Genomic DNA, 23,433 nt, shown 5'->3' with positions numbered 1-23,433 from the left:
AAATATTTTGGTTAAAATAATCATTATAAATAATGACACAATATCACATTCACATTGCTAATTTTCAAAGAGTAGGCTACAATAAACTATGTTTAATACTAAAGTGCACTGAAAATAATTTAATAGAAGCCAATTTGGTTATAAAATACCAGGGATTTAAAAAAATTCTTCCCTTTCATGAATTTATTTGGAAACTTGGAGCCATTTACTCTCTTTCTCCTTTTTAATTCAGCAATATTCTGCTCCATGTAGAAAGAAAGAAGCAGAGATTCTCTATTCTCCGTTCAAGAGTGCCTTAAGTGCCAACCCAGTTATACAAGGGACATCTCAGAGGGAGCCAGGTTCAGGCGCAGCAGTGATAAGAGGATTTGCCCAGAAGGACATTTAAGCTGTGAGCACAGCACGACCTTCTTCTTGGTTACAGAGACGCTTACAGTGGCTTCCAAAAATAGATGTCAGTCACACACCACAGGCCTGAGCCGGTCACCAGGGCAGATCCCTGAAACCCTCTGTACCTATTTTCCCTCCTCAATGCATTCTGCCCTTGAATGTTGCAGGCGAGACAAACCACAGTTCCCTGTAGGCCCCGCCTGCAGCATAACCCTACCTGTCTGAGCAGAGGAGCACCTGACAGGCCACATTCCACTCTGCACAGGAACAGAGAAATCCTAGGTAGGCCCTGAACTGGCCTCGCCTGTCTGGGGCCCCTCGTTATGCTTCTCCTGGGGACATTCACCTCTGCAGACAACATAATGGCTGTGTCAGAACACTGGAAGACTAAATGGTGCTGTGGGGGCAGGGCTGGTGCTGGGGTGCTGTCTAGGGTGTGGGTGCTGTCTGGGGTGTGGGAGCTGCTGTGGGGGTGGGGTGTACAGATTTAAAGCGTGCCCGTGGTTATTGCTACATGAGTAGAAAGTGGTAGAGCTGGGCCCTAGCTCATTTGGTTCAGTGGATAGAGCATTGGCCTGTGGACTAGAGGGTCCCGGGTTCGATTCCAGTCAAGGATAAATGCCCAGGTTGTGGGAGGCAGCCGATCAGTGATTCTCTCTCATCATTGATGTTTCTATCTCCCTCTCCCTCTCCCTTCCTCTCTGAAATCAATAAAAATATCTTTTAAAAAAGGGGGGTGGGGGCTTGGTGGGAAAGTGGTAGAGTTGGGATTCAATCCCATGAAGTCTAATTTCCAAATGGATGCTCTTCAGCCCAGGGATGAATGTCTGCCTGCGAAAAAGCAAACACCGGTCCCACAGAGGTAGAGCACAGGCTATGGAATACTAGGGAGGAGACCCTATGGGTAAGTTAATCAAGAGAACACATGAAACACATCCTCAAGTGCAGCTGAGATGAAGAGAGTCCAGTGTTCCTCAGCCTGCTCCACCTTTGCTCCTCAGGGGCTGTGGGCCTCACCACCCCCAGAATGTGCTTTATCAGTCCTCATCTCAGCCACACCTTCTAGCTTGAGCTGGGTTATTCTGTGAGGAGCAATTAACAGCCTGTTTCCCTGTGTTTCAAAGGAAAACAGGTTTGACCAGCTCTTCAGGATGCTAATATATTATTAGTTCATTATTGCACTAATTCATTACTGGATGCAATTACCCCCTTTACTTCTTGAAGTAGGATGGGCGCCATTAGCACTAGGGACTCAGAGCCTGGTCCTGGCCTCACTTCTCTGCAAGGCTCAGGAATCCTCTTCTATCCACAAAGTGAATCTGCTTTTTCTTTTGCATCCCCTCACTGGATGCCTTGGTTGTGAGGGGTGCCTAATCAGAAGAGCCACCATGGGTTCCCGAAGAGGCCACTTGACGTCCCAGGAGGTCTGTGTGAGATTGCATTCTGGGTGTGGATGTATGGAGGCCAAGTTTAGCATGCATCGTTTGCTAGTGCTTTGTTGCTTTGGGACCATAAGAGGCATTTAAGTGTAAAAGTGAAATCCTTTAAGTAAACCTTATATGAGTGACTTAACTTTTGTACAACTCCTAGAGGTGGTAGTGCCTGAGGAAGGCTCCGGCAACAGGGCAGGAGGCCAGCAAGGCGTGCACAAGACCATGAGTTCTGTGACTTTGTACTCTGCCTCTGAGTCCTCTGTGGGAAGTCCATAACACAATGTTGTCTTCGGTTCTACCACTGACTTTTACCCCATTTCAACTGCTCTGAAATTGGGATGTCACTTGCCTAGAAGTGGTGGCCATCAGGTGGCTATGCTGGCTTTGACATCCTACTTCAGTGCTGTTTAAATCTGCATTTCCTTGCTCACAGGAGAACTTGGTCATCTCTTCATAACTTTGTTGGCCATTCAGGTTTCCTATTTTGTAAAGTGCCTATCTGCTTTTTCACACAAGTCTGAATCCATCTGGAATAGAAATAAGGATCTAATTTTGTCTTCTTCCATATAGATAGTCAACTGTCACCAAATGATATTTCAAGTAGTCTTTCTTTTCCCCATTAATTGATACATCTCACATAGATTCTAATAGATTAATAGATCAGTAGACCAGTTGACTTCTGGCCTCTTTTTTATGTATATATCAACACACTTATATCACACAAGTTAATTATTATCCTATATAATAAAAGCCTAATATGCAAATTGACCATCACTCCAACACACAAGATGGCTGACCCCATGTGGTCAAAGATGGCCGCCCCAATGTGGACACAAGATGGCCGCCAAAAGATGGCCAGCAGGAGAGGGCAGTTAGGGGTGACCAGGCCTGCAGGGGAGGGCAGTTGGGGTGACCATGTCAGCAAGGGAGGGCAGTTAGGGGTGACCGGGCCAGCCGGGAGGGCAGTTAAGGGTGACCAGGCCAGCAGGGGAGGGCAGTTAGGGGCAATCGGGCCAGCAGGGGAGCAGTTAGGTTTTGATCAGGCTGGCAGGGGAGTGGTTAGGGGGTGATCAGGCTGGCAGGCAGAATAGGTTAGGGGCAATCAGGCAGGCAGGCAGGCGAGCCGTTGGGAGCCAGCAGTCCTGGATTGTGAGAGGAATCCCAGATTGGAGAGGGTGCAGGCTGGGCTGAGGGACACTCCTCCCCGCCGTGCACAAATTTCATTCACCGGGCCTCTAGTAGCATTATAATAAATCTCCAGTATTCTTCTCTCTCCCCCGCTCTCCCATATTCTTCTTTCAAGCCTTTATTAGCTTGGCTTTGCTCTTGAGTCTTCCATATAATTAAGCCATCCTTGAATTCCTGGGATAAACTCTCTTTAGATAAAAAATAATACTCCATCACCATCCCTGGATTCAAGTTGCTAATTTATTATTACTTAAATTACGATTTGTATAACTGTGCTCATCAGTGAGATTCACTTGCATGACAACAAGGTTGTACCAGCTTCATAGCATAAATTGATGAGTAGTTATCATTTTCTATTTTCTACAGGATTTAGAAAACATGTAAGAATTATCTGTTCCTTCAGTTTGATGAGATTTTATGTATGTGAAGAGATTTTTGTATGTCTGTTCTTATGCCCATTCAGATGCTCTATTTTCTCTCAATTCAACTTTGTTAAACTGTCTTTTTCTCAAAAGTATCTGTGTCTTCATTTTATTGGTAGTAAAACCAATAGATTTTCAAGTCACAGCAGATTTTTCATTTCTAAATACCTTATCCATTATTTTCTTTACCAATCTTGCCAAAGGTTTATCTATTTTATCAGTTTTTCTAAAGAACCAGCTTTTGTCTCAGTTCATCTTTTCTATTGGTTCTTTGTTTTGTTTTTAATTTTCGCTCTTTCATTTGTGAAATTTCACTCTTTCATTATACATAAATATATAGAAAGAACTCTGGAGCCCTGACCGGTTTGGCTCAGTGGATAGAGCGTCGGCCTGCGGACTCAAGGGTCCCGGGTTCGATTCCGATCAGGGGCATGTGCCTTGGTTGCGGGCACATCCTCAGTGGGGGGCGTGCAGGAGGCAGCTGATTGATGTTTCTCTCTCATCGAGGTTTCTGACTCTCTGTCCCTCTCCCTTCCTCTCTGTAAAAAAATCAATAATAAAAAAAATAATAATAATAATAAAAAAATCAATAAAATATATTTAAAAAAAAAAAAAGAAAGAACTCTGGAAATACATATACCAAATTGATGATAACCTGATAATAATTATCTCTGCATAGGAGAGAAATGCATGTTAGTGAAGGAAGACTGTGACTTTTTATCTTATTATCACTACTATATTTTTGAACTTTTTAAATGAGAATATATCTGCATTTTTTTCTGTAATTAAAAAAGAAACAAGTAAAAGCAGGATAACTGTGGCACTAAAATGACCTAGTTTGTGCAATGAGAATTCAGATAACATGACATGCAGCTGCCTCTTTGCCATTTGGAGAGCTCTGCAATGGCAAGAATAATCCCTTTTTTCTCTCACAGTCCTAACGTTTTTATTTTTATATTTTCTTTTGTTTTTGATGGCACTGCAGTTTAGTCTGACTGAACCTAATAATGATAGGAAATGACATTTCATGGATTTAAAAATAAGTCTCTGTAATGACACTGCCACTTTAGGAGCAATTTGGAGTCTTGCTCTTATGTTTTTCGAAGTCAGCATTTATTACCTGCTAGTAATCTGTTGCAAAAATTAAAGGAAACCTCAACTATAATTGGAGTTGGGAAGGCCTATTGAGGGAGCTATCACACCTTACCACTTAAGGTCAACTACCCCAAAAAGGAAGACCTCAACTGCAGACCTCAACAGGAAGAAAGTCAATTACAGACCACAACACTTGACTACTTTAATACTCCAGCAGATTCTCCCCCAGCCCAGCAACAAACCCAGCCAATGGAAACATCACAGCTTAGCCAATGAGAAGCCATCATTACCTGAACTCTTACTTTCCTTTAATGAACTTTCACTTTTCTTTTGCTGACTTCTTTGTCCTGCCCTCCTTTCTATAAAAGCCTTCTATCTTGTATAACCCCTCGTAGCATCTCTACTTATTAGATGAGTTGCTGCTTGATTCATGAATTGTTTAATAAAGCCAATTAGATCATCAAATGTATTCAGTTAAATTTTGTTTATTAACTATAGAGGAGAGACTGTTCCATGAAATGACTGCTCTCTGTTCCTTGAGCTGGACCCAGGCTAGAATGGAGGTTGCTTTATGCAAAGCCCCTTTAGAGGCTCTCTAATCATAATTGATGTTCATTCTGATATAAATCAGTACCCCTCCCTTGCCTCCTGCTATGTGCTAGTCCCTGGAACAGGTTATTGTCCTGACCTAATCAAGCATGTAAATTAATTTCCTGTACCTGGTAGCACTGACTATTACTATTCCCCTTTTACCCTATATAATTCTTTGGCACCTGCCAAGTGGCACAGGGGTCCATTTTGTCTTGCAGCTGCAGAAGATATGCCTCAAATGTCAGTTTGAGTTTCCCTTACATTTAATAAACTCTATCAATTGCAAGCCTCTTTCTTTGGTCTTTCCCTGCCCTCCACTTATTGAGGTAAATTTTCAGTGTTGGGGCTCCTCCCTAGGTCTGCGTGTATGAATATCAACACTACATATTTTACCTATTTATTATGGGTTGAATTGTGGTTGCTGTTGCTCATTGTTTGACCTCTTACTATAATGGGAATTCCACCGGGCAGGGCCTTTTCTGGTTTGTTCACTGATGTTTCCCACACCCCCAGAACTGAGTTGATTGTGGATATAAATATTCATTGTAATTCAGTCTTAGGACATAACAGAAGCAAACGGTGAATATGTTACAAAGCTCTGTCAATATTTAATTTGGAAAGTCTTGACTCCCTCTTCCTCGTCATTTCCCCACACTGCAGTTCAGGCCTTCACGTTGAGGCTGGGACTACCAGAGTCCTCTCCCCTTCAGGCTCTTTTCTCAGGCTCAGGACCTCTGCACCTTTCCTCTCCTCGTGGGCAGCTTCATCCAGCCTGGCCTCTGCATGCCCACTCCTGAGCCCATGTTAATGGCAGCTCCAGAGCATGAGGAGGGCCCCATTTCCCTCTATCTTTCCAGATCCTCCCTTTCTTTAACGGTTCACTCTTCCATGAGGTACATGCAAGGTCTTAGAGCAGCCTTGGGCAAACTACGGCCCGCGGGCCGGATCCGGCTGCTCTATCCGGTTCTCTTGCTCTCCCCTCCGCTCCTTTACTTTGAATTTATATTAGTTCACACAAACACTCCATCCATGCTTTTGTTCCGACCCTCCGGTCCAGTTTAAGAACCCATTGTGGCCCTCGAGTCAAAAAGTTTGCCCACCCCTGTCTTAGAGTCACGTAGCCATGGATTTGAACCCATGCTCTGCTGCATATAGCTGTGGGATCTAGGCCTTAAGTGTCCTCCTCTTTAAAATGGGTTTAATAATTGGGTCTATGTGGTGTAGTTGCTCTGAGGATTAAATGAGAATGCAGGCACAGTTTAGCATGGAACCTGAAATGTGCTATGTGCACACCACACACATTGTCTTCAACATGGAGACGTGAGAGCCAACTCTCCAGAGAAGTCCCTGGATGCTGTCCTGGGTGGGTCTAGCCTGACTCAGGGAGGCATGCATGAGGGAAGGGAGGAGCAGAAACGGAACTCAGAGGCAGACAGAAAACAAGACCAACCCAGGGCTCACTACTGTGGGAATCCTGTAACCTTCCAGTCATGAGGACTTCGCAACTATGCTAGTCTTTCAGGACAAACGTGAGGCTCACTGTGACCAATTGCCACCGTCAAGTCCTATCCCAATTGGATGGCTCTGGCCATGTCTCTTTCCAAAGTGATCCTACTCTGCAACTCATAGTCAACACGGGGCATTACCAAAATCAGAGGGTGACTATTAACAAATAAATTATTTAGTAATTAAAACAATATTTATTAATAAATAGAAAGGTGGAAATGTATGACAAGAATGATTCTCACCTTAATAACAGTAATAATAACAGCTGACAATTATTTCACTCCTACATCCATTCACAAACTCAGTAACAAATATATGCATGTAACCAAGTGAACTTCTCGCAGACTTGGTGATCAATAAGACATACCAAGTCCAAATGAGTCTCAACACAAACGATACAGACTAAGGAACAGATGAGCCAAGCACACGGTCTCAGCCAAATTCAAGCTCTGAGATGCAGAAATGATCAGCTGCTCTAGCTGGAGCCGATCGTCTGAAATATATTTCTTCTCTTTAACTTCACTGCAAAAAGATTTTAAACCTCAACCCCCAAACAACTCAGCTATATTTTCATTAAATCTTGACTTGTCAGCTGAATCATTTCGATAACACCAGAAACAAGATACTGAAAGGCATACAGTATGGATTTTCAACATACCAGGTAGTATTCTTCCAACAAGAGCATCTAATAGCCAAAAGGATTCTTCTTCATTCTTTGTGATAAGAATCAGATATCCCGCTATAAAATTCATTCCCTGAAATTAGAAAAATGAGACACAGAACTCCATGTTGAGCTTTAAAACACCATAAGATTCTGTAATCGTTGGGCTGCTGACTACTAACTTCCCATTTCCCTTGCTTTTCCCTAAAACTTGCATAATTCTAGAATGACCTTTTAGTGTAACTTTGGAGATAGTAAGGCTCTGATATCTGGTGCATTTAGTCTACAAGAAAAGGAAGAAAAAGAAAATGATTAAAAGAAACTTCTGAATACTGCCCTGGAAAACTGAAATAGAAAATTCTTCAACCTTATGAAGGCAACTTACAATTGATTTCTAAAAAAATTAATCTAATAGCATGAAACTCTATATCAGAGGGAAAACTACACCAATAGCCATATTTCATAAAGTCCATAAGGAACATGGTCTGACACACAGAAATGTTGAAAGAGATTCTTGTGATCGAGGCTGTTTGGGGAAATTCATGGCCAAAGGGCAGATGTTGCTGAAACACTTGAAGTATGTGACTCTCTTATCTGAGAGAAGCAGCTAGATGGGGGAAGACCAAGGGTGGTGGGCGCTTAACAACAGTGAGTTAGTGTCATCTCTGGGTGACACGGTTTCAGAATTTCTATTTTCTCTTGGCTTGCCTGTATTTTCTAAAATAAGTATGTATTTCTCTAATAATAAGGGAAAAGTCCAACTTTTGTCAACCAACAAGATAAATATGGACACCAGGCCTGGAGAACACCATGTGAGCAAGAAGGCAGAGATGGGGTGAGGTGCTTAAAAGCCAAGGACTGCCTGAGACTAGCAGCTGGGGGAAGCCTGGGACAGAGGCTCCCTCACAGCCTGAGAAGGAACCAGCCATCCCACACCTCCATCTCAGACTTCGAACTCCAGAACCGAGAGATGATTCCTGTTGTTCACACCTCTCAGCTTACAGGGCGTTGTTATGGCAGCCCCAGGAAGCTAATACAACATGTATGTGTGTATCTGTGTGTATGTGTGTGCTTGTGTGTAGGTGTGTGCGTATCTATGTGTGTGTGTGTACATATATATTCCAAAAGCCAACATATATTCGAAAAGCCAATAGAGTTTTGACATCATGCTAATATTTAAAACTGTATGGTTTATTTTTTAAAGTCATTCAAAAAATTCACAAGAACTGTACATAGAATACTCTCAGGACAATTTCTCAGCCTCCTGCTTCCCCTTCTCCAAAAGGCAGGTGGAGTCCTTGTTTCAGAACAAGTTAATGATAGTAATAAACGCTGAGAATGGCAGGAATTCTGTCTGTAAGAATGGGCCCATCCCAGCTCCATTTACTTGAAGGCACTGCCTCCAGGCAACAGGGCAATATGAACACACAATGATGAATTATTCAGGTGAATATGAGTAGTAACTATGATGCCTCTTTTGAAAAGGATCTGCCTCACTCCTTCTCCCATTTCCCCTCTGAGCCCAGAGCCACGCCACATGCTGACCATGCAGGAATGGAAATTGCAAAGCAACCCCCACTGCACAAACCATTTGTTCAAACCTTAGGAAGGACCCAAATGGCCTGTATGACCTGCTCTGGAGCCCTGGACCGTGAGTGTTAGATGTATACTTCCCATCAAGATGGGCTTGGCCTGGCCGGCGTGGCTCAGTGGTTGAGTGTCGACCTATGAAACAGGAGGTCACAGTTCGATTCCCGGTCAGGGCATATGCCTGGGTTTCGGGTTCCATCACCGGTGAGGGCCGTGCAGGAGGCAGCCAATCAATGATTCTCTCTCATCATTGATGTTTCTATCTCTCTCTCCCTCTCCCTTCCTCTCGGAAATAAAAAAATACATATATTAAAAAAAAAAAAAGATGGGCTTACTCACTTCCTCTCAAGAAGCCTACAGACGACCCTCAGGCTCCAGGAGCATGAGAAGCATGCAACCTTAGAGGCAGGGAGAGCCACACTCTTCCTGTGACAGCCCTGGGCTTCTGCTTGTAGCCATGGCAACAAGCAGCATTCCCGGTAACAGGAAGTGGGCAGCTCCTGCCAATGGCGGCTCAGGCCTCACAGGCCTTCAGCAAGCTCAGAGACAGAACTGGCCCATCTCAAAGGCACCGCTGCAGCTGCTCCTCAGGCAGGACTTCTTGCTTTCCCTGCTGTGAATAAGAGTGTCCCTCTGCTACACTCCAGCCAGAACTGTTCAGGGAGAAACAAGAAGTTTCTTTCCCACCTCACGTGTGCTTCATGCAGCGAATCCAAAACAAGAGAGCAAAGTGGCAGGCGATGAGGCATACCATTACCTTTCATTGTAGTGAAGACTGACCTCCAAAAATAATGTCAAAAGAACACCCCCACTCCCACCCTCCAACACACCACACACACACACACACACACGCACACACACAATGCACTATGAGGCAATAAGGTGCTGTTTGTCCCCTTCAGTTCTAGAAAATACAGCCCTGTGTTCACTTAAGTTACTTCCTAGCTGCTTCCCAACTTTCCACCTTCACCCCCTCTCACGGCCGTCTGTCACCAAAAGAAATCATTACACATAGGTTTCACTGCTTTTGTAACTGGGAAATGTTTGAAGTCACAGCTTGTGCAGGCGCTATGACTTAGGGAGTTTTGAACTAGACTGACAAAGAATACTTCACATAGACCTGAGAGTATCGCTGCTGTAAGTCTGTGGGGTGCCGATCCTTTTCACCTTCTTGGGGCTTACCTGGCAGTACCCCACACCTTGGTTGTGGTGCCCGTAGGCCAAGAGCACGTTGTACAGGGTCTTCTGTAAACAGGGATCCGCGCTCCTGCGGAATTTCACGTTGTCCGGGAAGGTCCTGTTCATATCTGCAGAGAAATCAATGACATGATTATTCATAAGGTGGGAACTGAACTGTCTGTGAGGTACCAAACCCCGCCTGGTGAAGTGCTGGGCTCCGTCTCCGGTTTAAGGAGTGGTGTCATCCCTGGCTATGCATTTGAGTCACCCTGGTAGGGCCTGGCTGCCCTGTATGGGCAATGAGCACCTGCAGCCTTCACAATCAAGGTCCTGGGTGACTGGAGTCGGGATGGAAGAAGAGGGCACTCCCAGGACCCCCGTCCCACTCCAGCCACACCCAGGGGGGGCACAGTGGGCTCCAAGAGCGGTTCTTTCAAAATCAGTGACAGCAGAGTGGGCTTCACTGCGGGGCCCAGACTTTTCCTCACTTTTATTCATCCTGCAAACCTGTCCTCACACTGCCCCCTCTTAGCTAAGGGGACGGTTGACTCTAGAACACGTGACAGATGAACATCTTACACAAAATTCTAGAAATTTTTCCCAATTCTGAAGATTGAAAACATAAAGAAGCAGAACACACCAAGATTCCTTTTCAGAGATAAAGAGACAAAACTGAAAACTAAGAACTATACAGCCTGGTCGGTGTGGCTCAGTGGTTGAATGTCGACCTATGAACCAGAAAGTCATGGTTCAATTCCCGGTCAGGGCACATGCCCGGATTGCAATCCCCAGTGTGGGGCATGTAGTAGGCAGCCATTTGATGATTCTCTCTCATCATTGATGTTTCTCTCTCTCTCCCTCTCCCTTCTTCTCTGAAATCAATACAAATATATATTTTTTTAAAGAACTAAATAAACTCAGTAGGTCAAGGGCACATGCCCTGGTTGTCAGCCTCTTCCTGCTCATCAGACACCCACTTCCTCAGCCCAGCCCTCCCACCTGCCCCGCCAGGCCACACCAGGGCACCAGGGCCCAGTGCAGGGGCACAGGTGCTGGACGAGGTCACTAAGACAATGCCTGAATTTTTTTCTTTTTAAGATTTTTAAATTGAGTTTTAGAGCGAGAGGAAGGGAGAGGGAAAGAGAGAGAAAAACATCAATGTGAGAGCAAGACATCAATCAAACATCGATCAGCTGCCTCTTCCACCCCCCCGACCTTTCGGTGCACGGATGAAGCCCAACCAACTGAGCCACACTGGCCAGGGCCGATGCCCGACTTTTTAAAGCTGAGTTTTATAAGTTAATGCTGTAGACAGGTGCAAGAGCATAGAGGATATCAACTTAAACTTTTACATATTTTCTGACTCTACTGACCCCACTTAGATTAGTGGTGTGTTTGCTACTGTACTATGTATGGTAACCAAAACAAATCAAATACCCCTCATAGATCTCACTATGGGACCCACACAACCATGAGCCCTATAGGACACCTACCACACAAAGCTACTCTACCAACTCAGGGAAGCAGCGAAAATGCGGAGACAAAGAAACAGATCACAAATGAAAGAAATGGAGGAAAGCAAATGACTGGATATAGAGTTCAAAACCACGGTTATAAGGTTTTTCAAGAATTTCCTAGAAAAGGCCGATAAATTTAGCAAGACACTCGAGGATATGAAAAAGGATCAACTAGAAATTAAACATACACTGACTGAAATAAAAAATATTATACAGAGACCTAACAGCAGACTAGAGGACCGCAAGAATCAAGTCCAAGATTTGAAATACAAAGAAGCAAAAAACACTCAACCGGAAAAGCAAAAAGAAAAAAGAATCCAAAAATTTGAAGATAGTGTAAGGAGCCTCTGGGACAACCTCAAGCATACCAACATCAGAATTATGGGGGTGCCAGAAGAAGAGAGAGAGCAAGATACTGAAAACCTATTTGAAGAAATAAGTTGACCAAAAACTTCCCCTATTTGAAGAAATAAGTTGACCAAAAACTTCCCCTACCTGGTGAAAGAAATAGACATACAACTCCAGAAAGCACACAGAACCCCAAACAAAAGGAATCCAAAGAGGACCACACCAAGACACATCATAATTAAAATGCCAAGAGCAAAAGACAAAGAGAGAATCTTAAAAGCAGCAAGAGAAAAACAGTTAATTACCTACAAGGGAGCACCCATAAGACTGTCAGCTGATTTCTCAACAGAAACTATGCAGGCCAGACGGGAGTGGCAAGAAATATTCAAAGTGATGAACAGCAAGAACCTTCAACCAAGATTACTCTACCCAGCAAAGCTATCATTCAGAATTGAAGGTCAGATAAAGAGCTTCACAGATAAGAAAAAGCTAAAGGAGTTCATCAACACCAAACCAGTATTATATGAAATGCTGAAAGGTATTCTTGAAGAAGAGGAAGAAGAAGAAAAAGGTAAAGATAAAAATTATGAACAACAAATACATGTCTATCAACAAGTGAATCTAAAAACCAAGTGAATAAAAAATCTGAAGAACAGAATAAACTGGTGAATATAATAGAATCAGGGGCATAGAAAGGGAGTGGACTGACAATTCTCGAAGGGAAAGGGGTGTGGGGGGGGGGTGCGGGAAGAGACTGGACAAAAAGCGTACACCTATGGATGAGGACAGTGCAGGGGAGGTAAGGGCAGAAGGTGGGGAGGGAACTGGGTGGAGGGGAGCTATGGGGGGAAAAAAGAGGAGCAATTGTAATAATCTGAACAATAAAGATTTATGCTGCAACAATGATCCTCTGGCCCCCAGGCCTTGTCTTTGCTTATGAAAAACTAGATCTGGGCTGAACAACAAGCTTAGTATCCCAAAGCACGTTATTTTTTTATTGTTTTCTACAAAAAAATTATTTTGCTTTTTTAAATGCCCCCCCATAAGTCTGTCTCATTCTCCATCCTTGCCTCAGCCTACGCCTTTCATTTCTGACAACCTGAAGGCCTGACAGTATCACAGGGACAGTGAGAAGGAGCTTTGCAATGGTTCAGGACTGAGTAGTGTCATCCCCAAGAAGGTGCCAAGAGGTGGGAGATATAGGGTTTCTCTGTTTTATTAGCCATGGATACATTTTTTAAAAAACTTTTATTTGAATGTATTTAATTTTATTTATTTTTTATGAGTATGATACATTTGTGTTATAATTAATGAAGTAATTGATTCACTGTCATTAACTAAAATTCCTAATTCATTTGTTTGTTTGTTTTTGTGTCTCTGGGTGGGCTTGAATCATTTAGATTTTTAAAAATTTCCACAAATTTTTTTTTCTGGAATTCTAGGCATTCCAAAAACTGCAGCTGATCAGGAGAAAATGAGTGCTCTTATTTTCATTTTTTACTAATTCAGACTAGAATGAGCAGTTGTGCTCATTTTTTTGGTAATATTTTTGGTTATGAGAAATTTTTTCATATGTTTTTAAATCTTTCTACAGGAAATGCTACCTTCAATTGTAGAAGTGAATGTGGACAGGGACATTCAGACTATGCTTACATGGGATGAAACATCCATTCTACTAATCCTATAAAATTATTTGTGCAGATTCCTAAAAAAAAAAAAAATAGACACAGAATTTTCATGTGATCCAGCAATTCTACTTCTGGGAATATATCCAAAATAACTGAAAGTAGGGTTTCGAAGAGATATTTGTCCACCCATGTTCATAGCAACATTATTCACAATAGCCAAGAGGTGGAAGCAACCTTCGTGTCCATCAAATGGATGAATTTTAAACAAAACTGTGTCTCTACATACAATGAATAATTATTCACCTTAAAAAGGAAGGAAATTCTACACATGCTATAACATGGGTGAACCTTGAGGACATTATGCTCAGTGAAAGAAACCAGTTACAAAAAGACAAATACTGTATGATTCCACTTATAAGAGGTACTTATGATAGGGGCAGAAATAGAATAGTGGGAACCAGCTATAACTGTAAGAAATATTAACCATGCTCTGTTAACTGTGATTGTTTTGTTCTGACTAAAGAAAGCACATTCTAACCTGACTGGGAGTTGCATGTGGGGCCTGGGCGCTCACCTGGAAATGTGGCCCATCCTCCCCATCTGGGAGCTGCCTATTAGCATGGAAAGATTAATAATCTTGTTGCAGAAACCAGAGCCGCCAGCCCTTTGAAGACCCCCAGCCTTTGCATACCTGCAGGCCTTTGCAAATCTCCAGCTCTCATTACATGAAAACTGCCCATTTGGCATACACTTTTTCTTATTTCACCATATAATCTTTGTCCTACTCAATATAAGCAGCTGGCTTATGGTGGGGTGCAGAGCAGATTTTTGCTGCTCTTCCACACGGTGGGCATTTTTGGAATAAATGCTCATATATGACTCAACCCTGTCTCTGCTTAACTGGCTCAAGTAGTGACAGGCAGCCTAGACCCATTGATTGTCCAGTTACACTTAAGAGTCATCAAATTCCTAGAGACAGCAAGTAGAATGGTGGGTACCAGGGACTGGGGGACAGGAAGTTAGTGTTTAATGGGAACAGAGCTTCAGTTTGGGAAGATAAAATGGTAAATTTTATATTATGTATATTTTACCACAATAAAAAAAATATTTATCCAAAAATACTGGCACTAAACAGAGCCTCTAAATTCATTTGTCAAACCAATAGCAACATTCTATTTTGTTTACTATGCTCAGCCTCCCTTGGACCTCCCAACCTGACTCAGCATTTCTGGCCCTGCTGAGTGATACCCCAGGCTATGCCTGCAAAGCCAGCAACAGCTTCTGTTCTGAGCCCTTTGACCCCAGTTTGCTGTTCAATCAGGATGCAGCCAGAGGGTTCAGCACCCCCAGCTCTCCCCACTGGTTCCAACCCTGGGCATATGAGACCCTGAGGACTGAAGGACCCCATTCCTTATGTTGGGGACACACCACTCTTTCACTGTCACAAGTCAGTGTGACAACCTCTCAGCACGGAAAGTAATAGAATTTTTAAAATGAACTATTTGTGTTTACCTATTTCCCAAAAACTGTTAAAATCAGAATGGCAGATGTATTTCCTTAAAATGTAATTATTCAATTTAGGTTAAACTTTTCTTTGAGAACTTCGAACTTTTGAGAGCCAGAGAGCCTATGTAACTATGAGGAAAGTGGAGGAAGAAGAGATCAGAGGCCCAAAATACCAGCATCCCTAGACAATTCTTAAGAGTTTGACACAAAGAAAGAAAACTCTGGTGTGTGGCTTTAAGATACATATGTAGCTGTACCTGTAAGTCCCACGTGCTCCTGGCAGGCACAAATGCCTTACAGCGTTACCTACTGTATTATGACTGCTTGCTTAGCGCCCTCTCATTCTCCTGGAGGGCTTCTTCATGGAAGAAGTCTGGTCTTTCCATGGTCATTTTCCTCACTAGCTAGCTAGGCGCTCAAATATTTGCTGAATAAATTAAAGACATTGTTCTCACCCGGCCAGTGTGGCTCAGTGGTTGAGTGTCAGTCTATGAACCAGGAGGTCACGGTTCAATTCCCGGTCAGGGCATATGCCCAGGTTTCGGGCTCGATCCCCAGTGTGGGGCATGCAGGAGGCAGCCGATCAGTAATGATTCTCTCTCATTAATGTTTTTCTATCTCTCTCTCCCTCTCCCTTCCTCTCTGAAATCATATATAAAAAGACATTGTTTTCCCCTCATGAACACTTAAGCTTTGATTTTCCTTTAAGAAAAATAAAATTTCAAATTGAAATCAGTTGGTGCATCTTTAACCATGTTTGTTTCTTTGTCAACATCGTGACTTCAAAGACTGAGTACCAACCCAGTCTGGGGATGATTCCCACTCCTCCTCCTGCCTGGCATCATGCACCCAGGGAGGGATGCCATGCTCACCTGTCCTGATGGCCTCCTCCAGGGTGTTGTTCCTCTCTCCCTGGAGAAGCTGGTGGTAATAGCCAGGGTTCCTCTCCATCTGGGCCTGGGCTCCACTCACCCCCATCCAGACGCGGGCCCTGTGCTCAAGTGGAACACCTTTCCGGATATAGCGCTTCACTGAAACCGAGAGAAGGGACAGTTTCAGAAGGACAGACAGACATGTCCCAAGGTCAGAACCTCATAGAGGGCCCTTTGAGCAAATGGCACTGATTTCAGTGCCTTTAGCTCACCAGTTCTCTCCTTAAATCAAACATTAAAAAGATGCAGCCGAAACCGGTTTGGCTCAGTAGATAGAGCGTTGGCCTGCGGACTGAAGGGTCCCAGGTTCGATTCCGGTCAAGGGCATGTACCTTGGTTGCGGGCACATCCCCAGTGGGAGGTGTGCAGGAGGCAGCTGATCGATGTTTCTCTCTCATCGATGTTTCTAGCTCTCTATCCCTCTCCCTTCCTCTCTGTAAAATATCAATAAAATATTTAAAAAAAAAAAAAGATGCAAAACTCCATACATCACCCCTGAAACTGGTACATACACTCATTACAGGTTCCTGCTCTCTCCCACACTGAGCACTACCAAGTGAGAGGCTGCAGTAACCCCATACTTCTTCCTCACTGTCCAGACAGGGGCTCCAAAGTCCGTCCACTGGTCCTCCCTCGCCTCTTGCCACACAAACTGTGCCAGACTCCACAGATGTAAAGACAGGTTAGCCACAGGCCCAGCCTCGATCCCCTGCTCAGGGCAACTTGGACCAGAAATAGTCACTGGGACCCAGGCACTGCACAGGGGAGGAAATGTCAGGAAAACTGAAGGGACAGAAGCCACACCAAGTGAAGGGACATGAAACAGGAAGAGACCCTCCGCTGGTCCTGGAAGCTACAAGCAGAGCCTCGAGGGCTGGAGGGTCAGCTGTGGGCAGGGACAGACCCTGAGGCCCTAGTGCACCAGGCTCAGAAGCACTGTCCTTCCCTGGAGGTGATGGTGCAAGAGTAGGGACCAAGGTCACATGGATGTTCTGGAAAGTCCTCTGGGGGCAGAGACCAGTGAGAGGACAAACTGAAAACAGGAGACAGCAGGTCCCCGAGCCGTGAGCTTGTGTGCAGCACCTGGCTGGGGGCGACGGCTGCAGCTGCAGATGCCCTTGTCTTGTTTTGCAGCTAATCTCTGTAAGTTGAGAACTACAGCATTTGGGAGGAATATTTTTATTGAAAATAAATATGTGAAAAGGTAATCAGTAGTTTTCTAATGACCATAGAAACATATAGGAAAATAAGCCAGAAACCATGAGTGACCTCAGTAATCAATATTCAATGCCCAGCCGATGTGACTCAGTGGTTGAGCATCAAACAATGAACCAGGAGGTCACAGTTCGATTCCTGGTCAGGGCACAGGCCTGTGTTGCAGGCTTGATCTCCAGTGGGGGGCGTGCAGGAGGCAGCCAATCAATGATTCTCTCTCATCATTGCTGTTTCTATCTCTCTTTCCCTCTCCCTTCCTCTCTGAAATCAATAAAAATATATTGTTTTAAAAAAGAAAAGAACAAAATTAGAAACAGACCCACATAAATAGAATCAATTGCTTTTTGACAAAGTTGCAAAGGCACTTCAATGCAGATATAGAATAGTCTTTCCAACAATGAATGTCCAAAATAAAAAATACCAAAATATTAAGTGCTGGCAAGAATGTGACACAGCAGGAAATCTCATTCATTGATGGTAGAAAAGCAAAATTGTACAGCCACTTTGGAGAGACAGTTTGAAATTTCTTACAAATTAAACATACAGTTACCATATGATTAGGTATTTCCCCCAAGAGAAATGAAAGCTTAACTTCACGCAAAACACTGTAGGTGAATATTTATAATGTTGGCCTCACACATCCTAAATGTCCTTTGCTGAACAGATAAAAAAATATTTTTATCTGTTTCACTGTACACCATACAGTGAAATATTCCTCTGTACACCATACAGTGAAATATTCCTCAGCAATAAAAAATGAACTACTGATACACCCAAGATCATGGATGCATCTCAAACACATTATGTTAACTGAAAGAAGCTAGACTCAAAAGGCTACAAAGTGTATGATCCCACTTATAGTACATTTTCTGATGGCCGAAGAGATCAGTGGTTGTCCTGAGGTGGGGGCGGGACTGCCCACAAACAGGCAGCAGAAGACAGTTCTGAAGGTGATGGACTACTTTGACTCTTGCTTGTGGTGAGGTTATGTGACTCTATGGGTTTGTCTAAATTCATAGAACTATACACCAATAAGAGTGCATTTCACTACAAATTCTAAAAAGTAATTTAAGAAGGGGTCAATGAGGGGAGACGGCATATGTAATACTTTCAACAATAAAGATTTAAATAGCAAAAAAGAAAAGTAATTTAAAAAGAAAAAGTACAAAATGGCTAAACTCCTCCCTATGGAGTTAGACACTGGCTCTACTGTGACTCCCTAGCCTCAAACCTTGAACAGGTCTCCGCTTTCTCATCTATAAAATATAAGGAAAGCACTCAGCCTAGTACCTGAAATATAGTCAGAGCTCAAGTTGGAGAACACATGTCTTTGCTACTTTTTGATGTTTGCTATCTGAATTTACAATGTTTCTCCGGGAAAGAATGAAAATAGTTTACTTGCCCTCAGAGACTGACCCTTTCCCAAGGGGAGGGCTCACCACAGACATTTGCAAAAGAATAAAATGTAAAGGAAAAACAATAGGAAAACTTTTTTAAAAAGAAGCTGGACTCCAGAGAATTAACCTCCAACTGTCTGCCCCAACAAAGTTAAGCAAATCTCCAGTTTTGGGTATTTGTCTTTGAAAATGTGTTTTTGTAATTTATTTCTAATTTACATGTGCCGATTTTCTAAGCCACTGGGAAAGAGATCTAGAAGAAGCAAGTGGCCAGGAGGCTTTTCGGCTTGTGGAGTCCCTTCACATCAAGATGGGACATGAACAGGAGTAAGGATAGGAGCTAGGTCAAGACAGGGCGAAGCTTGTTGAGCTTGGTCTTCAAGGTTGTGGGAGGAAGAGTAAGCTGTCTTAAGGGCCCCTAGTGGATATTTGCTGTAGACAAAGAAAAAGAAAAATATTCATCATATCCACAAGTAGCATAATCAAGCAGCCTAAGTTACCTGAACATAGGCTGAATGTCAAGATTTATAGAGATTTGTGTTACTGGAGACTTTAAGATGGGCAATACAGATGAAAATCCTCCCCCAAAGAGAAAAAACAAAATAGAACAACAACAACAACAAAAGCAAGATAAGGTGAAAAGAAAACAACAACAAAAAAAAAACAGGATCAAAGGGAGATTTCAAGGTGTGCTAGCTGATATTCAAGGATGAGGTTCCAAGACTGAGTTCCTTGGTCACTGCAGGACCAAAATCCCTTCCATGTCATCTCTTCCTCGAGATGTCACGTACCTGACTACACGTCAGTCAGCCTAGGATGCATGGCAGGAGAAAACTGGATTCCCAATTCTGGAATAACTTGTCCAGCTGTGTTTATGCCTGACAGCCCATGCTCTAACTGCTTCCTTGTCACACCCGGAAACTACACCAAGCTCCAGTGGCAACATCCTGGATCACAGACCTTGTGAGGCCACACCACACGCTCTCGCTGAACAAATCTGTGCATTCCCTGAAACCACATCAGGCCATAAGGCTCTCCAGTTCACCTTGACCCTGAATCCCATCTCCTCAGCTGAAGGCTTATCAGGAATCAAACATATTTGTTCCTAAACCTGTTATCCAATCCTGTTAGCTTTCTGTAAAAATACTTGTCACCATAATCACACAGTTTAACTGACATTACATACATCTTAGAAATATTAGAGCAAGCAAGCAGGAATTATTTCAGTAAAAACCAAGCTAAATTTTTAGAAAGAGTTGAAAGAGACAGGTACCCAAAGCAAAAGCAAAACAGAATCTTTGAATCAGGTTTAAGATAACTGCAGGATGGGGAAAAGAATCAACATCTGGGAGGAGTCTGTATTCAGGTCGCTTTAATTCTTGCTCTACGTGGGAAAAAAAACCCAACAACATCCAAAAAACCCAATACTGGAAAATAGAGACAATGAATTGAGAGTGTGATACAAAATTTAAATTAGTGGACCTACCCTATTCAAAGGAAAGGAGATGATAGGACAGAATCGAATGACAAACATCAACTTGCTGTGATTCTCTGTTTTAACTGACCTCTGGCTTAGTAGTCCAGAGTTAACCATGTTGGACAGGAGGCCTTCTTCTGCAATAAAAGCAAACTGCAGCCCCATGGGTGTGGCTGCTGCATTTATACACATGTGTGCATGCACATGCTCATGTGCACACCCTGTTCCTGGGGGAGACAAAAGGACAGTCACCAGTGATCAGTCACTTTTATAGGAGACTAGAGCCTGGGGCAGGAGAGAAACTTAGTATCACTTTACATCTTTTCGTATGATTAAGACATTTTACCATGCATATAAATTGTTTATTTTTGAATACTTGTATGTAACTTTTTAAAACAAAAAGACTATTCAACTTTTAAAAATAAATTGAAAGGAAAAATTAAAGGCAGCCCTGGCCAGTGTGGCTCAGTGGTAGAGCATCGGCCTTCTCACTGAAGGATTGTGGGTTTGATTCCTAGTCAAGGTTCAAGGGCACGTACGGGGGCTGCAGGTTTGTTCCCTAGTCGGGGCGCATTCGAGAGGCAACCAATGGATGTACCTCTCACATTGATCTCTCTCTCTCTCTCTGTCTCTCTCCCTCTCTCGCTCTCGCTCTCCTCATCCTCCCTTCCATTCTCTCTAAAAATCAATGGGAAAAATATCCTCGGGTTGCCTTCCATATGTGCCCCAACCAGAGACTGAACCCGAAACTCAGGTATGACTAGAAATCAAGCCAGCAACCTTTTAGAGCACAAGATGATGCAAAAACAATAAGCCATTCTGGCTGGGCTACCTGAGTTTTTACTAAGCACCCACATCAGTAATAGCCTGGAGGAGGGAGGACTGTCCAGTATGTAGGGATAGCTCCTGACCCCTGCCTCACCGGATAAGTTCCCAGACCCACCTGCTTACACCCAACCCTCTGTCAACTCCACAAATATATTCCAGGCACCTACTGTGTGCTGGGACCACTTTGAGCCCTATGCACTGCTTTAAAAGCAAAAATTGATCTCTCCATTCCCTTGCTCATAATTCCTTTTACAGTTGGCTTCTGTCTGCCAGGTCCAGGTGATGTGTGGCTATATGCAGGGTCCCCTGGCTCCATCTCTGGCCCTAATACTCTAGTCACACAGTTCTGTCCCTTGCCTCTGACCCCTGTCCTCAGCCTTAATTGTCATCAATGTCCTATTTCAGGAACCCTCTACACAACTCTCTGCATCATTTATCTGACTTCTCTTAACTCCTACCAAGGGCCACACTCCTACCAATGCCCTTTCCCCTGCCCAGCAGTTACCACCGAAACACTTCATTCATTCATTCATTCATTCATTCACTTAAACACTGAAGCAATTACCCTGACCAATCCCTGCCAGCAGAGAGGGATCTTTGAGTCCAGCAGGGGAAACAAATGATAAAATAAATAAGAGGAGAAAATAAGCAGGAAAGGGGTGAAAAGTGTGTGGATGCTTGGTGTGATGGGGGAGTGCCATTCCAGACAGGAACTCCGGAAGGCCTCATGGAGTGGCATTCCAGTCAGCACCTGAAAAAGATGGGAGGGGCTGGGGACGAACCCCAAGGAGAGGCAGGTGCTAGCTGGAGGAACAGAGAGGAGGCCTGAGGGAGGTGGCCCCAGGCCTAGAGAGAGGAAGGGAAGGGGCTGGGGCAGAACAGGTGAGGAGGGGTCCAGTAAGGGACGCAGGGAGGGCTTGGTCACAAGCATGGACAAGTGGAGAGCCCTGGCCAATCTCATTTTGAGAAGCAGAAAACCAATTTTCTTCTGGAAAGCAAGCAGGCCCATCTCAACGGAAAGAAAGAACGCTCCTGCAAGTTCTAGCTGAATTCAAAGCTTTGAGCCTCAACTTGGAGCCTACGTAGGACACACACCTGCCTTGCCACTTCCCAATCTCTGGATCCTTGGGAAAGACGCCAGACTCAAGGCAGCCTCCCTGGATTAGGAGTGTCTAAGGAATCCTGAACCCCTCTTCCCCAGGAGCATTTATCAGCCAGTGACCTGTTTGTTGAGTGCGTGTGGACCAAGTTCCAAACTCACCTCTCATACTTTTCTGGACACTACTACTTCCCTTTAGAAGTTTAGACCATTTTATTGCTCTTCTAGTGAGTATCACCAGATAGGTGGAAAAGAATTCTTCATAAGCTGCATAATCAAAATCTTCAGGCCTTTCAAACCCATACGGATCAATCCTGCAATACAAAAAGAAACACCCTGTAGCCCAGAATCAAGCTCCCCACGCACGTGCGAACAGTGGCACAGAGCGCGGGGCCCTGCCCAGAGGGTCCTCTTCCACGCCCCCGCCCGCGGGTCCTCGCGTGGAGGGGCGGGGCCGTCAGGAGCCATGACCGACCCGCGGGCGGGGGGGCGCGCCCTGGACCCACCCCCGGTGCAGAAGGGGGTCTCCGGCAGAGAGCAGCAAGAATGCGCCCCTGCCGAGGGACATGCAAGGGCCAGCACCCCCACCGCCGTACCGTCCCACTCCCCGCACCCCCAAATCCCGCGACGTCCCATTGCCGCATCTCCAAATCCCGCACCACCACCCTCGCACCCCCAGTCTGGGCGAGGGGCGTCCTGCCCTGAGCGCCCACCTGGGAACCCGTTCCCGCGCTGCCTGCTCGCGCTCCGAGGGCTCCATGCAGAGGAGGCGGGGTGGCTGCCCTGAGCCGCCCAGACCTCGGCGGAGTGGGGGGGTGCCAAGTCCGCCTCCCGGGACTCGGGGCAGCCAGAGTCCTTTCACCGCCGCGGGCGCAGGGAGGCGGTGCAGGGGGTTCCGGAGGCAGGGGGCGGTGCTAGGGGTGGGGGAGGGGAGAGGCGGTGCTGGGGGCGGGGCCAGAAGGAGGGGGGAGAAGAGAGGGGAGGGTGGTGCTGCAAAGAGGGGGAGGGGGAGGGAAGGGAAGAGATAGTGCGGGGGGAGGGTGGGGAGGGACGGTGAGCGGCGTGGGAATAAGGCGGAGGCCCGGGAAAATGGAGGGACGGGGCGGGTGGGGCCCCAGAGCGAGGGGGAGAGGGCGGGCGCTGGGGTTGCACCTGCTCCCGCGGCCCCTGCGGAGGGCCGAGGGCGGAGGGCGGAGGGCGCAGTCGTAGTCCGGAGGCCGCTGGTGCCGGGAGCCTGGGAGGGGGTAGCCCTGCCCACGACTCCCTCCCTGCCTAAAGGGAGGAGGCGCTGGGAGCTAGGGAATGGGGACCGGGTGCAGGGTGGGGATGGGGTGGAAACGGGGGTGGGTGGGGGTAGAGCGGGGAACGGGGTGGGGGTGCAGGGGCGCGATGGGGGACAGCAGGAACGGGATGAGGAGACCCGAGGAGCGG

The 23,433-nt window shown here is 45.1% G+C and overlaps 1 protein-coding gene across 1 annotated transcript in view; it reads right to left on the bottom strand.

Moving 5' to 3' along the window:
* The window catches only part of GRTP1 (growth hormone regulated TBC protein 1), a 30,420-nt gene extending 7,212 nt beyond the window's left edge, over positions 1 to 23,208 (bottom strand). Inside the window, exons 1-5 of the mRNA XM_080662051.1 lie at positions 22,716 to 23,208; positions 22,165 to 22,316; positions 15,927 to 16,085; positions 10,059 to 10,183; positions 7,284 to 7,380 (exon numbers count right to left, since the gene is read on the bottom strand). Of these exons, the coding sequence (XP_080518177.1) occupies positions 7,284 to 7,380; positions 10,059 to 10,183; positions 15,927 to 16,085; positions 22,165 to 22,316; positions 22,716 to 22,762 (580 nt within the window). The 5' untranslated portion in view covers positions 22,763 to 23,208. The remainder of the gene's footprint in view (positions 1 to 7,283; positions 7,381 to 10,058; positions 10,184 to 15,926; positions 16,086 to 22,164; positions 22,317 to 22,715) is intronic.
* Between the last annotated feature and the right edge of the window lie 225 nt (positions 23,209 to 23,433).

Source organism: Plecotus auritus (assembly GCF_963455305.1).
Source record: "Plecotus auritus genome assembly, chromosome: 3".
NCBI classification, from domain to species: domain Eukaryota; kingdom Metazoa; phylum Chordata; class Mammalia; order Chiroptera; family Vespertilionidae; genus Plecotus; species Plecotus auritus.
The sequence above is the reverse complement of the archived record's forward strand: the minus strand, read 5'-3'. Positions and strand labels throughout refer to the sequence as shown.